A 16422-nucleotide genomic window follows, 5' to 3' on the forward strand; every position below is an offset into this window, starting at 1 on the left:
ACTCAACGTTTCCTGAATGGCAGATCGCAGGGACTGGGGATGTTTCATTACATAAGTAGTTTGTCTGTTCGCTAGTATGGGAAAGCTGAGTGACAACAAACAGGGCTCTCATGACTGTCACTCAACGTTTCCTGAATGACAGATCACAGGTACTGGAGATTTTAATGACATAACTATTTTGTCTGTTCAGGTTTCTGGGAAAGCTGGGTGGGGAAGTTGTATACTAGAGTGAAAGGCAATTGGAGACAATTTGGTTGTAGGAGCTAGAAGTAGGAGTGTGGGAAAGCTGTGTGACAATGCTAAGGGCCACCATGACTGTCACTCAGCTTTTCTGTGTCCTGAATGGCCAATCACAGATTCTGGGAATATTTCATTGCATAACTAGTTTGTGTAGCTGGGAAAGCTGGGTGGGGATATTGTGAACTAGGGAAGCAAAAGCAACCAGTTTGTTGCCTATGTTGTTGGTATAAGCTGTAACTAGGCAGGAATGCCATTCAGGAGTTTGGAAAAGCTGAGTGATATTGTGTATTACAAAACGAAAGGCACTTGGTTGGAGACTGTTCTGTTTGTAATAGCAGTATAGACGTATAAAGTTGTAAGACAGGTGTGCCATTCAGGAGTCTGGGAAAGCTGGGTGGCCACTTGTAGGAGTGCTGCCATGGTTGTATTGGTTGTCACCTAAGTTTTCCTGGAGGATAAATCTCACAATAGTGTTTGTATCCTCCGGGAATCTATCGGGGTGTTGGATTCTTTTTTCCTTCCTCCGGATCTTCCAAAAAACAATAGAGGTGCCAGGTTTAACCCTTTCTGTCTGCGCGGCCATAGACACAGAGGTTCGGCTTCCATAAGCGTCCCATCGACTTTCTAAAATTCTCAGAATTCTCGCCCCAAGGCAAAAAAATCCTCCATGACAATCCTGGTGTCCCCTGGACGTGCAGATGAAAGCCGCAGAACCCCCGCCTTGTATCTGGAGGCCCTGGAGGGGTTTTGTTCTGTCTTAATTATTTCCAGGGTGTAATGAGAGTATTTAGTTGTTGTTGTGGATGGAGACATACCGTCCGGCCGGCGACATGACTGTGTCAGCAAGAATTCCACTCCCACTGTGTGAATAATGCCATAGTACACGTGATGAGCCGCAGCCGAAGGGAATGCCAGCAATGAGGAGGATGCCATGGCTGAGCAATCAGGAAGAAAGGACCAGATGGAAGGATAGATAGAAGACCGGGCTAATGAGGCCCAGATTATTAAATGGTCCGCAATATCATTTCACAGGTGTCTGATGTTCAGGTGACCTGGATCATTGTTACACAAGTGTCCGGATTATCGTTTTATAGATGCCAGATTATAACAGGAGGGTTGTGGAAGTTTATGGATTATTACTTTAGGGTTGCCGGATTATCAGTTATTCTGGACTGTTGTTAGATAGCGGCAAGATGGTCCGATGACCTGGAATATTACTGGATATGATGGATTATCCATTAATAGGCAGTAGATTATCAAAAATTCTGGATTAGTGTTTGATATGTACTAGAGTTATCAAAATGTCTGGGTTATTGATTGATGGGTACTACATATTGAAAGGTTCTGGATACTGTACTAGATTATCAAAGGTTCTGGATCAGTATTAGATTAGCAAAGGTTCTGGATCAGTATTAGATTAGCAAGGGTTCTGCATCTGTACTAGATTAGCAAAGGTCCTGGATCGGTACTAGATTATCAAAGGTCCTGGATCGGTACTAGATTAGCAAAGGTTCTACATCGGTACGAGATTAGCAAAGGTCCTGGATCGGTACTAGATTATCAAAGGTTCTGCATCGGTACTAGATTAGCAAAGATTCTGGATTGGTACTAGATTATCAAAGGTCCTGGATCGGTACTAGATTAGAAAAGATCCTGGATCGGTACTAGATTAGCAAAGGTCCTGGATCGGTACTAGATTAGCAAAGGTCCTGGATCGGTACTAGATTAGCAAAGGTCCTGGATTGGTACTAGATTAGCAAAAGGTCCTGGATCGGTACTAGATTAGCAAAGGTCCTCGATCGGTACTAGATTAGCAAAGGTTCTGCATCGGTACTAGATTAGCAAAAGGTCCTGGATTATTGACTGATAGGGACTAAATTAGATTAATAAAGGCAGAGAAGGCAGATAAATAAAATGTTACTCCAAATTCTGCTGCTGCCATCGGGGGTCTCAGTATTTTAGTGCAAAATTCTGGACTATTTTAGAGTAAATTCTAGATTATCAAACATTCTGGATTATCCATTTCATTTTGTTTGCATAGAGAAGTCCATAAAACTTTCGGTCACCCCTCGCCATGGCGGCGATAGCTGTAAGGACGGAGCTGCCTTGTGTTTGTCTCCAGAGCTGTGTGCACAGGGGCCGAGACCTCTGAAGGTTCTGACATCTTTGTATCAATTATTGTAACAAGTTTGGTAAAACTGGACAATAACTTTAGATACAAAGCTTTATCGCCGAGTTCTGCAGCGCTGTAAGGCGACGTTCACACCTGTGTCATGGTGTCCTTATACTACAGGCTTTGTGCGCCTCACCCCCGGCTATCCACTCACACCGAGGCGTCACATTTATTACCAGGTTTCCAAAAATGTCACCCCAAAAAAATTGCTACAAAACAGGCGGAGCGTGACTTTCCTCCAGCTGCGGTGCTTGTCAGCTTTAGCTGAGATTGCTTTCTCCTTACAGGAATCATGGATCACATTAAAAGGATGAAGTAAAGCCTCGGCCACCGCAGGCGTCACACAGCTGTGTACTAATGCAAACAACATGGCGGCTGCTGTCAGTGTGTGCATGCATGGAATAATCAGGACAAATGTGTATTGTGTCCTGGAATATTTATATCTGTATGTGTGTGTACAATGTAGAGCGCTGTGTTACATACAGTGTATCCGTGCTGTATACTATGTGTGTACATTTGCCTATGTGCACTGAATATGTTATACGCTATGTATGTGTGTACAGTGTGTCTGTGTTGTATACTGTGTATGTGTTTTATATACTATATGTATCTGTGCCTGATATGTATTTGTTTAGTTAAGTTTGTGTATATGAGTGTGTTATATATTACATACATATATGTAGTATATATTACATGTATATATGTGATTACTTATGCGTGCAGATGTATGCAATGTATTTGGCCTCTTAGTGCACAACAAGGAGTTAACATTTTGGAGTAAGCAGAAGGGGCTCTTGTTTATACTCAGAAGAGTTCAAAGGGAGGGGATAGAGTTTTTGTGGTGGCCCCCCCTTCCCATAGCCCTCTCCCCCCACCCCCTACACATCACATGGGCCTGCTAATACATAGCAGATGCTGCGTCCTCTTTATCTGCCTCACTACATTCCTCTGCATCCCTTCCCTCTCCGGGATACAGGAATTGTAGAGGGGAGGCCGCAACGCTGACTGATACAGGGGGTAGACTGTATACACAGGCACTTCAATAGCAACCTAAAATTGCTGATATACCTAAAGTTACTTCTAAAATCAGCATGGCGGCCTGTCCCATATGTAAGTGAGCGCCATGAGAGATCATTGTCCTTGTAGCCTGTCCCATACATAAGCGAGCGCCATGACAGATCATTGTCCTTGTAGCCTGTCCCATACATAAGCGAGCGCCATGGCAGTCGATTACAGATCACTGTCCCTCTGGCCTGTCCCATATGTAAGTGAGCGCCATGACCGATCATTGTCCCTGCAGCCTGTCCCATACATAAGCGAGCGCCATGACCGATCATTGTCCCTGTAGCCTGTCCCATACATAAGCGAGCGCCATGACCGATCATTGTCCCTGTAGCCTGTCCCATACATAAGCGAGCGCCATGACCGATCATTGTCCCTGTAGCCTGTCCCATACATAAGCGAGCGCCATGACCGATCATTGTCCTTGTAGCCTGTCCCATACATAAGCGAGCGCCATGGCAGTCGATTACAGATCACTGTCCCTTTAGCCTGTCCCATATGTAAGTGAGCGCCATGACAGATCATTGTCCTTGTAGCCTGTCCCATACATAAGCGAGCGCCATGGCAGTCGATTACAGATCTCTGTCCCTTTAGCCTGTCCCATATGTAAGTGAGCGCCATGACAGATCATTGTCCCTGCCTGTCCCATACATAAGCGAGCGCCATGGAAGCCGATTACAGATCATTGTCCCTGAATCGCTTTTGCTATTAGTCATGACCTATTCTATATTTTGGCATTTTTCTATTTTTGTCCCGTTTCTCCCCACCCATCACACAATGCAGCATTAAGCCTCTTGTCAGGACGATGGGGGTTCTTAGCATTGCCGGGTGTGTCGTCTCCAGCCGTATTATGTTCTAGACCTTGCGTGTTACCTGTGCTGCCGGCTGACGTCAGTGTAAATTCTATACATTATATACCCGGGGCCACTCATAATACATGTGATACGTTACCCCAGTGGGAAAGCCGCTGCCGCGTCTTAGTCTTACGTCTTTCGCCAAATTGTATTATGGCTTATTATCCTTCGACGACAGAACCGTAACCCATGATCTTATTGAATTTTATTGTTTTTTTTAACTCAACAATGACCTTCCACGTTTCTAGAAAGGCAGTTCCATGTGACCTGTATTTTAGCTTTGACAAACAGTTACTGAATTTTTAGTACCCTCCTGAAATTTGTGACCCTGATGGTTTTTGGTTAGAGATTTGACTTGATGATGTCATTGTTAACCCCATGATGTCTCAGATTTATCACACTTTTCGTATCCCCCCCCCCCATTGTATTGCGTTGATTGTTAGCCTATTACAGCACCCCCCTACTCCATTATATGACAATGGTGTGTGTAGATAGTGACAAATGGCTGTGGGTTTGTGGGGTTGTGATAACATTATATGTGTTAGATTGTAAAGGGTAGTTCAGATGCTGTCCCATGTGTCCGTAGTATTGTATTATAATAGTGTTTAGGTGTATCATGGTGTGGGGTCCATAGGTGTCTATAGACATCGGCCTTCAGCCTTGCTGGGCATTGTGCTACGAATGGGTCCCCTTATGTCTATATTACAGCGCACACCGTCTATGGGGCTCTACTACAACCATATACCTACATAAATGGAAGCCTATGGGGAGTTTGTGGCCTGTTACTGGTAGACGTAAACATGGTGGCAGCCGACATATCTGCAGGTCTGTGGTGTGGAACCACATAAAGGATCCATCAGGAAGGCTGGAGAGAACCAATGACGCACCCTGGCTTCGTCCTGGTACCACCAGCTTTATAGGTATGGATACTGACAATTCATGCTCAAGACCAGGGGTAGGGAACCTTCGGCTCTGCAGCTGCTGTGAAACTACAACTCCCAACATGCTCCATTCACTTCCATGGGAGTTCCAAGAACAGCAGAGCAAGTATGCATGCTGGGAGTTGTAGTTTTGCAACAGCTGGAGAGCCCTACGTTCCCTACCCCTGCTCAAGACAGAAACCTGTATAAGGTTGGGACGTCGCATGGGGCCTTAGCCTAAAATTGACTTGCAAAAACCAAATATTTACAAAAGCAGCTGCCAAAATGGAGCCCTGAGATCACGCAGAAAACAAAAAAGTAGTTAAAAAATTCTTTACTTGAAAAAGCACAAAATAGAAGTTGCCTATAACCTATAGCCGGGCCCCTGAGAGAGTCCATGGGGACAATGTAAGGCCTCCGCCTGTTATCTGCTGTAAAGTTTAATATTTACCTTCCTTGACCTCTCCCCTGACTTGGCCGCTTATCTCCACGAACCTGGATTTACTTTACTATGTTTTGTTTGTTGCTTTAAGGAATGGGGAGGGTGAGTGAATCAAAAATTGAGCTTCTTGTTGCCAACACAGGGTTAAATGTTTCCGGTAAGGTATAGTATTCGCAGTATGGAACATAAGTGACCCATACGCCGGAGCTCGACGCCTCGCGCTATTTTTTTTTTCCTTTGCTCGCCTGGAATACAGTTTATTTTTCCTGGCAGCGTTTCTCGCCATCTGCAGATTCCCCGTCCTCGCGAAGCCATTTTTTGGGGAAAAAAAAACGTTATGAAAAACCATCAAGCATAAGTCATCGGAGATAATTGTTCACAGAGCGACGGCGGGAACGTGTCAATTATCGCTATTAATAATCGAGCGAGCAATGAGATTGTAAAGGGGCGTCACCGAATAGACAATGGGGGACAGACGTGTCTTATCAAAAATAAACCGGGCAACCCCCTCTAAATAGCCTCCAGGTGTGACCGTCCCGGAGCCTGATCATGTGACCTCTGCTCACCTCTGATTGGCTGAGAGGGTTGACCTTGGCGAGCGGCGGACATGAGGACATTTATTTCTACCCTGGAAGTTTTCCCTGTTTTCTTCTAATGACTAATTATTTAATTATTGGGTATTTTTGGATATTTTTGCACGGAATAGATTCCAGATGGTTTTTTGTTTTTCTTTTTTTCGCATGAAACCCAGATGCCTGCTAATTCCATGATGGGAAGGGTTTTCGCCACAGTCCAATATGGCCTCTCACAATGGATTCCGAGAGGGGGTTCGCCTGAGAATTTGTTATTTCTTTCTCTTTTTTCAAAAATTCGAAATTACTCAATTTCTCGAAAGCCTTTCATAGTCGTGGAAAACAGATGACGCCCCGGGCTGCGGCTCTTTTTTTTCCTTGGCTGCAGGTGCACTAACAAGGCCGGGGAAGTGAAGCGCTGCTCCGGAGGGAACGTTGTCATCTTTGCTCCTTTTGACTTGAGAATCCTTAAAAGGACACACCAGGTAAAAGTAGTACAACGTATTATGCTTAGCGCAGGGGCGGAGCATCACTGGAATTTAAAGAACACCTAAAAGTCATGCTCCTCCCCTCTTATGCCTGGCAATTTTACTTGGAGTGCCCCTTTAAGAATATTTTACTGTTTATGGGACAGCTGAGTGACTGTCATTGTAGCTGCCGTTATAATGGTCACACGATATTCTCAAAAAGTAGAGTGGCGTCCCCTACTGGTCCTTCAGTGGCGAGCTTTGCTGCTGGGCATTTGGGGGATGAGTGTTTTAGGTCGGAGGGTGATGCCATATTGGATGACGCCCCTATATAGTTGTGTGTAATACACCTCCATGTAGATATCCGGGTCACCGCCGCCTTCAGGTCACGTCAATCACACCCTCATATGAAATCTCAGCGTCTGCCATAATTTCAGAAGTGACGGGTTTTGGTATTTCCCAGACTTGATGACACCTCGGATGGATTTTCTGACTCGTTACTTCCCTATTTACTACGTTTCACTATATTCTGAAGTCGATGGGGAAAGTAAATGTTATGTTACTTCTAGGTCAGACATATTCCCAGGTCGCTTCATCAGCCTCGTAGGGGAGGGACAAACATGGCGTCCATCGCTGTGACCGGTGTCATATGTTTTATCCCCCTGAGCCTTCACTTATCACAATAAACAGAGCAAGCGACCTTCCCAGGAGACATCTGTCTAAAGAGAGAGCCAGGAAAATCAATATGTCTCTCACAAGTCACTTCCCATTGTATTGACTTTGGTGGGGGTTGGGGGGAGGACACAATGAAGCCGAGGTCATGGAGTAAAAGAGAGAGTTTAGTCTTTAGAAAGTCAAGATGGCGGCGAATTTGATGCAAAAAAAAAAAAAGCGAATTTCTATTTTAAAGTTAAAAATACAAATATAAAATACATTGATGCAAAAATATATTACAGTGGATATGGCCACAAGTGTCACCCTGGTCCTGAATGACAGATCTAGTAGGCGGGCTGGTGACACCCAGCAGCAATGGCGGCCGTCAGTGCCGGACTGGCCCACTATAGAGAGGGGGGGGGAGGTTAGCGGCCCGGGCTCGGCACAAGACACCTCCCTGCTGCATCAGTTTATATGTTGCAGCTGTAAAATAGGACATTTCTCTATCCCACCCCCCTCCCCGGGTGAATATTGCTATGGTAACAAGTTTTAGGGGCATTGTCAAGTGACCTGGATACAGCCGGCCTTTGGATTGTGTTATATCCATAGGGATGCCGCACATTCCTGCACATGCCCCCCCCCCCCTGCAGCCATATTGATATGATTTCTATAGCGGTGGGTGGGGTATCGATTAGCCGGTGATTATGGACGCGCCGTCTCCAGGAATTCGGGCGCAGGAGGAAGAGTTTGGCCACAAATTCTATCAAGGAAAACCCAAATTTAATTAACTTGCAAATTGGGGCATTCCAGAGTAATCACTTGCAGAGATAAATATTCTAAATAGGGTTTAATGGTTTATGTTCCGTCTAAATTTACATATGCAAATTAGATGGTGTAGCGTGCCCTGCGTCCTCTAATTTACCGTTGTAGACAGACCTGAGACAAACCTCACTCACTAGTATACAGCGTATAGACTAGGCCACCGCGCTGTGCAGCCGTCCATCCATCCGTGTCATTCCCAGTGCGAGATCATCTGCACCAGGATGAGACATTGTCCCCGGCCACTGACTCCAGTCTAACTGCTTTTGTTGCCAGCAAATGGAGAGAAGCGGCCAAGAGACTCCCCCCCCCGGCCCATCTATTGACTCAAAAAGGGGGGAAAAAACACAAAAACTCCCCTGATTACATCTGCTTCAAGTATTTAGTGGGTCGCTTTAACTCCGTGTGTAACAAACTACAAAATGTGGCGCCAACTTTTCCTAAATTTTATCTTTTATCTAATCTGTCTTAAAGTTTCTGACTGTAGATTTTTTTTTATTATTATTCTATTTTCTGTCCATGTGTATGGGGGCGGCCATCTTGCCTGAGCTTCTCCTCTGCACTGGTAACAGCATTTAGTGATCTTCTAGTGATAGAAATACACACGACTTGCACAATAGTTTAGGTAAAAATTTACCAAAATTAATTGAATGTTAGGATATCTTTTAAGCCATAACAATTGAATATAAAAAAAAAATAACAATCTATTTCATTTTGCAATGCCCAAAGGCAAACTTCCCGCCCCAGACGGACTGACTGTACCGAGGCCGTTCAATGTTCGCAGCTCAAGTGATGATACATTATATTATTACATAATGATCGGGTTCAGTGTTTGGAAATGTCAGGGAAATGTTAATCCGCTCTGATTTACGTATTACACAAGATCGTGACCTTTATATTCAGGTGCCACGGTGACAGCCGCCATCTTTAATTGTAGCCTTGTCATAGATATCTGCAGCTATCCGTAGATCACTATTTATGGTCTCTATGGAGCCGATATCCCGGCTATAGGCTCCCACTCCGGACTACAGATTGGTTTATGGCTGCCGTATAGTTTATTGGTGGGGATTTACTCATGTTTAGACCCCTGCCCAATGCCGAGGCAGCCATTTTGTCTTCTGTGACCATTCTGGACATCCTACTGATCTTTCCGTTGGAATATTTCATCAGATTTTAACATTAGTTTGTTCTCCAGTTGCCTCCGGAGCTGCATTCGCTGTTTGCACTAACCTGAACTCCCACAATGCACCGTCTCCTGTTAATGGCTAACCTGTGCACTTGTAAACGCAGCTTTGGATGTGACTAGAGCGACTTAGACAAAACGCTTCCCAATAATACATTATGCAACCGAGAAGCCGGGCACGTACAAGTCCGCCCCGAGCCCCCTTGGATTATAGCGGTGGGGGGGCCCACACGATCTTGTATTGTACTCGGCGGGGGTCATTAAGATGTATTTTTCTGTAGTCGAATTTCCAAGAAACAATGCCGCGCCTTTTCTGGTTCCAAAATCAGAACAGTCTGTCTCCTGCTGAAGCTAAGAGGTTTATGGGCTTAATCCGCCGCTGAGCTCCTGGCTCGCTTTATGGCGGTGTCACAAGACCCCATGGTGGACGACGATCGCTCTTCCGTCTGCACGCAAGGCCTCCGAGTGCGCCACTTCTCTATAAAGTTGCAGCACTTAAAAATAAATAAATGATACCTTGGCTTTATTAATTTGGTGTTCTGTTTGCTTCTACTTTATCTCCAGGACTCTTTCACCTTTGTCTCCTTACAATGTGACGGCCGCCCTGACTAATGGCTCGCAGCGACTACCAGGGTTACACGGCGTGTTTTGTTTCACAGTGTCACTATGTATCCGGCTATTGTCACCCTATGACTAATACTTGGGTAACTCTACCACAATAGCGCAGGTGGTCACATGATCTCAGGCATTCACTTTTTGCCGCAGATTTGTTTCTTGGTGATAGGTCGGAGGTTTTGTTTGTTTTCTGTTTGTTATTGTTCCAAGAAAAGGAAGTGGACGGCGATAGCGATATCCGTACTGCTATATATACTCCAAAGTAGGACAAACAGCGCCCCCGCTAGGCTGAGGGTGTAAAAGAGGGCGAGAGGCAACGTGCATGACTCTATTATGTAAAGCAAAGAATATCTCAGCCGGGCTGTGTGTTATATGGGCAGTGAGAAACTACAACTCCCAGCATGCCCTCTTCACTTCTATTGGAGTTCCAAGAACTTGTACCTGAGTTGTGCAAAGCAAGAAACCCCACTTAAAGGTTCCCAATGTGAAGCTTTAAAGGGATTGTACAGAATTCCCAGAACAGCGCCTCACCTGTCCACAGGTTGCCTGTAGTATTACAGCACATCCCCAGTTACTACAGTGAAGGTTAACTGCAATACCAGGCACAACCTGTGGGTAGGCATGGCGCTGTTCCCTTTCTTCCTAAAATCAAGTCCTTCGGTTACCAAATGGTTAAACTTCCATCCAGCCCGGTGATCACCAATATGGCTTCCACTACAGCCCCGTGGGGGTTATTGGCAAACTTTGCTAGAACTTTATCTTGCAACCAGTGTTATCTCAGCAGGAATCTGGGAAAGCTGGGTGTCCCTCTTATCTAGCGCGGTGGATTGATCGCTTCTTCCACCAAAACTTTGGAGAAATCCGTCATTTTAGGTTATTAATAGAATTCCTAAGAAAATGGATTTTCCTTTTGGGAAGAGGGATTAGATTATTTTTAATCTCCCAGTCCGTCTCATTGGTCGTGTCTGTCTCCATGTCTTGTCTCCATGTCTGTCTCCGTCCTGTCACCTCTGATAACCCCCGCACACGGCCTGTACCCCCCCCCCCCCCCCCCCCCGCCTCTCCTCGGGTACTTTTCGTTTCCTCCTCCATATTGCCGATCTTGGAGTTTCATTCAGACATATTAGCAACTAAGTATAAAAAACGAGAAGAAAAAAGAGGAACCGAATGTTACAAACACCGGTGAAGTATAAACCGCAACCGCAGTCATGTGACCACACCGAAATAATACAGAATATAGCTAAATCTGCCTCTAGGAAAGCTGGGTAACGATTAGTATGGCTACCATTGTTGTGGTCAGGGTGAGGTTGTCACCTGGGCTCCGAGTATTGGTTGTCACACGGCCTTTTCCTGTTTATTTTCTGCATTGTTAACCCTTGCTGAGCCACCCCGGCCTCTCTCCCTCCCATTTGCTTATTACCCAGGGTGCCGTGCGCTCATGCCTTCATCATATCTGTTATTATAAAATGAAGGGATTATATTTGCATGGCTGACTGCCCGACCTGGTATGAACTCCTCATCCTGTGTCCGCCCCTGTAGATACAATCCAGAGCTATAGTGTACTGTACCTTTAAGAGTCAGAATCTGAGACTGGCTCAGTGGTTAGGAGCGCCGCCTCATACCTCCGCTGCTCCGGCCGCCTCCTCTCGTAGGTGTTATCGCTTGTGGTTCTCTCGCCCCGCGCGCTCGCTTTACCATCAGCCCACTGGTTTCCAGTATTAGTCAGAAAAACCTGCAACCGTGCACCTGAGCTCAGCGACTGTGTATACCGTATACCAGGGCGATATATACAGTACCACATATAATACTGTAATACTACCATGTATCTGAGCTCAATGCAAGTGACTGAGTATACCAGGGTGATGGCGATATGTACATTACCACACATAATACTGTAATACTACCATGTATTTGAGGTCAGAGAGTGACTGTGTACACCGTATACCATGGTGATGAGAATAATCCAGTACTGTGTATCTGAGATGTGATACTGCCTGCTGATCCTGCTGTATCTAATCCCATCATTTGTGATACTATGTGTTGAGCTGTGTATCTAAGCCAGTAATCCCGCCTCAGAAGTCCCCACTGTCCTTACACCCCCCCCATCACCCTCCATACATCACACATCACATAGACGTTTCAAATCCCAGTTCTGATTATGAGGAAGTAAAATAATGTAATTTTGGGGTTTTTTTTGTGGCGCATATAAAACTGTAACCTATGAGGAAGGAAACCGCAATCAGCGTGACTTTAGCACTTTTAGTGTCACGGGACACCCACTGAAAGGGTTAAAATAAATTCCAGTTTCTGTGGCCACCAGTCATGTGCTGACGGAGGGTTCCACAGCAGCCAATCAGATGGCAGCTCTGAGGATGGCTCAGCAGGTTAGTGGATGTAAGGAGCGATGTGATTGGCTGATTATATACAGGGCTGTAGTGTCCTGGCGCATTATATGGAGGATCCTGCTCCTGCTTTACTTGTGTTTGTGTATTAGGTAATGAGTGGCCATTGTCCTAGCTGGCGGCTGACACCTGTACACACACTGGCACCCGCATGTGGGCATCTAGGAAATATTCACACTGTCTGCTAAGCCTATGATGAGTGACCATCTCCTGAATTGGTGTATCTAATTCAGTCCTGTGCAATACTGTTTACTAAGTTGCTGTATCTAAGCCTATGATGAGTGATACCATCTCCTGGAATGGTGTATCTAATTCTGTACGATACGATGCTAAGTTGCTGAATCTGTCTTGTGTGATACTGCTCCGCCGTGTCTCTTATCCAATCTGCGGAGTGATGTATCTAATCCTATCCTGGGTGACATCTTCCTGTCCTATGCCGATGATGATGGGTCAGTGCCCAGTGTGCACAGAGCCTTATCTCTCATGGCCTGGCTTCTCAACTGAAGTGGCGGGGCGCGCTTGGTATGTTTACCTTCTCAATCTTGTTACAAGAACATTCACAGCACTTGTCGGGGCTCGTCTCGCTCCAGTCTCCAGATTCTGTGACTGCCGCCCTTGTCCCAGGAGCTTACACTCTGTAGGTATATTCAGTGGCACCACCCAGTTCCAACACATAGCTCAGCTGTATTGCATTGTGGGAGACGCAGCCTCTGATGGATGAAGAGAACGACGCTTAATCCGATAACAGGTTTACTCGCTAATCGTATTTTGTTTATTATGTGATTCGCCTTTTCTTGGCCATCTGCTGGTTGGCAGCTGCCGCGGACGCCGTGCGGTGGGTGTCACTATCCGAGAGGCCCTGGATCCGATTACCAGAGAGGATTATTGTAGAATCTGCTGAGGAGCTTTCCTGGCGGCGTATATAGGAATTCTTAATAATACGCATCCTACATGCAGGGGGCGCTGTGGACCTGGGTTCAATGCCAATATGGCGTAATATGGTATATACTGCGGTACGATAGTGGCGCACCATGTGGTAGCCGAAGACATTACTGTCGCTAGGATCTAGTCTTATAATAATGACTCTCTGCTACATGATGGGTGTGATAGTTCATTAACCCCTTCCTTTCTCTTTCCCTCACAGAGCTCCGCGCAGGAGATCGGAGAAGAGGTGGATGACGGTGTTATCTACAGCATTTCCCTGCGGAAAGTGCAGCTCCACCACACGGCCAACAAGGGGCAGCGATGGCTGGGGGTAAGCAGGGTTCCATCCCCCATGGGCACTGCTGAAGGCGGGCTTGCTGGACCCCGGGATACCACGGTGAGGAAGATAGTGGGATATATCTGGGAAGGTGGGGGGGACCTGTGTAAAATCCTGAAAGAAATGGTCTGTGTGTATTTTACATAGAGTTGGGACAGACAGGGATGGGCACAAGCCATGCATGTCTGCCATCTTTGACTAATGCATGGCACAAGTGCATGGCATGGTGATGAGCCAATTACAAAACCCTTAAAATATATTACTCATGTCTAAATCCAGTTCATGCATCTGCCTATGAGCCCATAATATGGTGCAGAAAGTGTCATGACGGTGAGCTGCCAGGCCAATACTACTAATCTACCCCTGCCTGTGCTGACAACCAATATGGCCGACTAATCTGAGTTGTCACCATTGCTTCTGTTGGGCCTATTCTATTCTTTCATTCTTCTGACTGCCAACAAAATGGATTCTCTGGCCTTGTAGCTTTCACTAGGCACAGACAGAGTTAAATAAAGTGTCTGGGCTGTATTTTTTTCTACCTCTGCCAGACCTACCGCCTCCTTGTCAAGGACGGGGTGCGGCGGGGATGATGGCGGGCCAAGCTGAGGTCAGCCAAGAGCATACGGTAACATGCAGCCAACTGAGAATAGTGACCCCGCCGGTCTCCAGGGGGAAGAGTTTAGTTTATGGAACCCAGGGACGGAAGGGTAAGCGTCCTGGAAAACTAAACACTATGGGGAAGAAGAAATATACAATCCTGACATTCTTCTCCTCCCCGGGGACCATCACCAAATAACTCCCTGTGATCTGCACAGTCAGCGCTTTACGTGGTGACAAAAAGGAAGGAAAGGCGCAAATATCTGATGGTATCCTGTCCTGATGTAGAATATTCTAGAAAGGCGACTCCACACCACATAGATCTACAGTGCCCCTATACCATGACAACCACATGGATCTGCACATCATCATGTGACTCTTGTCGGGTTTACTATTGAATTGTATAATCGCACACAACACAAAATTGCCCCCTCCCCCCCTTCCTCCTGCTAGACCTGGCCCAAGAAAAGTTATATCCGAGTATTTGATATAAAACTAATATTGTCGCTTCCTCTCACTTCACAATAAGCGATGTCTCATGTCACATGAGATTGTCTTAAGGGTAAGTTCACATGGAGGAATTTGAGGCTGTTGTCCTCCTTATCCCAAATCCTGTCCCTGTGGATCCCACAGAGCTTTGGGTTCTGTTCTGAATAGTCTCATATACAACCGGGCTAATCGAACACGAGCCTCATACTGTGGGTACCCATGGAGGATCCAACAAGGTTCTTTCTTCTGCACACTGACACGTCCGCCGCTGACTCCCATTGATAATAATGACTGGTCTAAAACCGAATTTGCAAACAAGCAGCAGTTACAACGTTACCAACTATAGATACATTGTCACATCACTTCCTGTACTCTGTAGGTTTCTGTGACTTTATTGCCAATTTTTCAGGGATAAAGCCCCTTGTCCTGGAGCGTTAGTTTGTCCTAAGAGGGGTCTAGTCCCTCCGGTACAGCAGGACTGATAATCTGACACCAGAGACTCTTCTCACGCTGACATAACCTGCCACTTGCCATCTAACCACCTCTCTTCTAGCTGATATTTCCATCTGATCATCTCAGTAACTCAGATTTGGTATTTGCTGACATTGTGTATTTCTTCCTCTAGTTTGAGAACGAGACAGCCCTGAGCCTGTATGAAACATGCAAGGTGCGCACCATCAAGGCTGGGACCCTGGAGAAGCTGGTGGAATACCTGGTCTCCGCGTTCAAAGGCAATGACTCCACTTACGTCACCATCTTCCTGTGCACGTACCGGGCATTCGCTACCACTAAACAGGTCCTAGATTTGCTGCTGAACAAGTGAGTATGACCGTGATGTCCGTGATGTATGGGGTGTATCAGCAAGTCTATGTAAGGTGACATAACAGATGATCTGTGCTTTGTGAGAGCCGTATATTACACGGTCAGCCATGGACTGTCTGACACCATTGTATAGTAAATTACGCGTCTTTTCCCCTTTAAGGTTTGGGCGTCTTCACCCTCAGCTCAACGGCGAACACTCCCATAACACCATAGACGACCGGCTCGAACTGAAGAAGTAAGTGTGGTCACCTATCTGCAAATGATAACCCTCTCTACGCCTGATGGCCCTCACCCAGAAATACAAGATGTTCTGCATGAGGAGAGATCTGGACACACTCACCAGTCCTCCACACAGTCACATCGGGCACTTTATCTTCCACACCTTACTGACCTGTAGTGCAGCATGATGTATGATGGCAAGCGGCCATGTCTCTAATTGCTATGCAGTGTATTGCTGTAGGGCTGTCTAGTCTATTGCTCCCTGTTATCAGCAGCTGCAGCATAGAAACCTCCTTGTTCCCCATGATCACTTATTTATGTCACATATGTCCAGTGCTGATATCGGCCACTCCTCTTATAACACTCCTGTACTCTTATAGGCTGCTGAATTGTTGTGTACTGGCCCTTTAAAAACACCATTTACATTTTATTACATTCTGCCTGTCAGCCATAGATCTTGGTAAGGAAGTATTGTTGCAAAAAAAACAGGGACTTTCCAGACTTCAATGAAATGTCTTCCCTCCTTGGTCCAGTCCACACAATCCTGTTCTGTAAGATCAAAGTGTAGAGGAGGGAGGCGACGTCTGCAGACGGTGCCCTGAAAAGCCCCTTCTCGTGTAGGCTTACCTTG

The 16422-nt window shown here is 46.0% G+C and overlaps 1 protein-coding gene across 8 annotated transcripts in view; it reads left to right on the forward strand.

The window, feature by feature from the left end:
• RALGDS (ral guanine nucleotide dissociation stimulator) overlaps positions 1 to 16422 on the forward strand; it is an 86131-nt gene that overhangs the window by 59850 nt on the left and 9859 nt on the right. For 6 of the 8 annotated variants that reach the window (XR_012711853.1, XM_075260276.1, XM_075260275.1 and 3 more), the window contains 3 exons: positions 13548 to 13724; positions 15376 to 15569; positions 15733 to 15807. Coding sequence is in view for 7 of the 8 variants with exons in the window: in XM_075260276.1 (XP_075116377.1) it covers positions 13548 to 13724; positions 15376 to 15569; positions 15733 to 15807 (446 nt within the window). In the remaining variant the exon portion in view is untranslated. The remainder of the gene's footprint in view (positions 1 to 13547; positions 13725 to 15375; positions 15570 to 15732; positions 15808 to 16422) is intronic. The other 2 variants (XM_075260274.1, XM_075260277.1) reach the window with 1 other exon arrangement.

The sequence above is a fragment of the Leptodactylus fuscus genome, chromosome 11, assembly GCF_031893055.1.
Source record: "Leptodactylus fuscus isolate aLepFus1 chromosome 11, aLepFus1.hap2, whole genome shotgun sequence".
NCBI classification, from domain to species: domain Eukaryota; kingdom Metazoa; phylum Chordata; class Amphibia; order Anura; family Leptodactylidae; genus Leptodactylus; species Leptodactylus fuscus.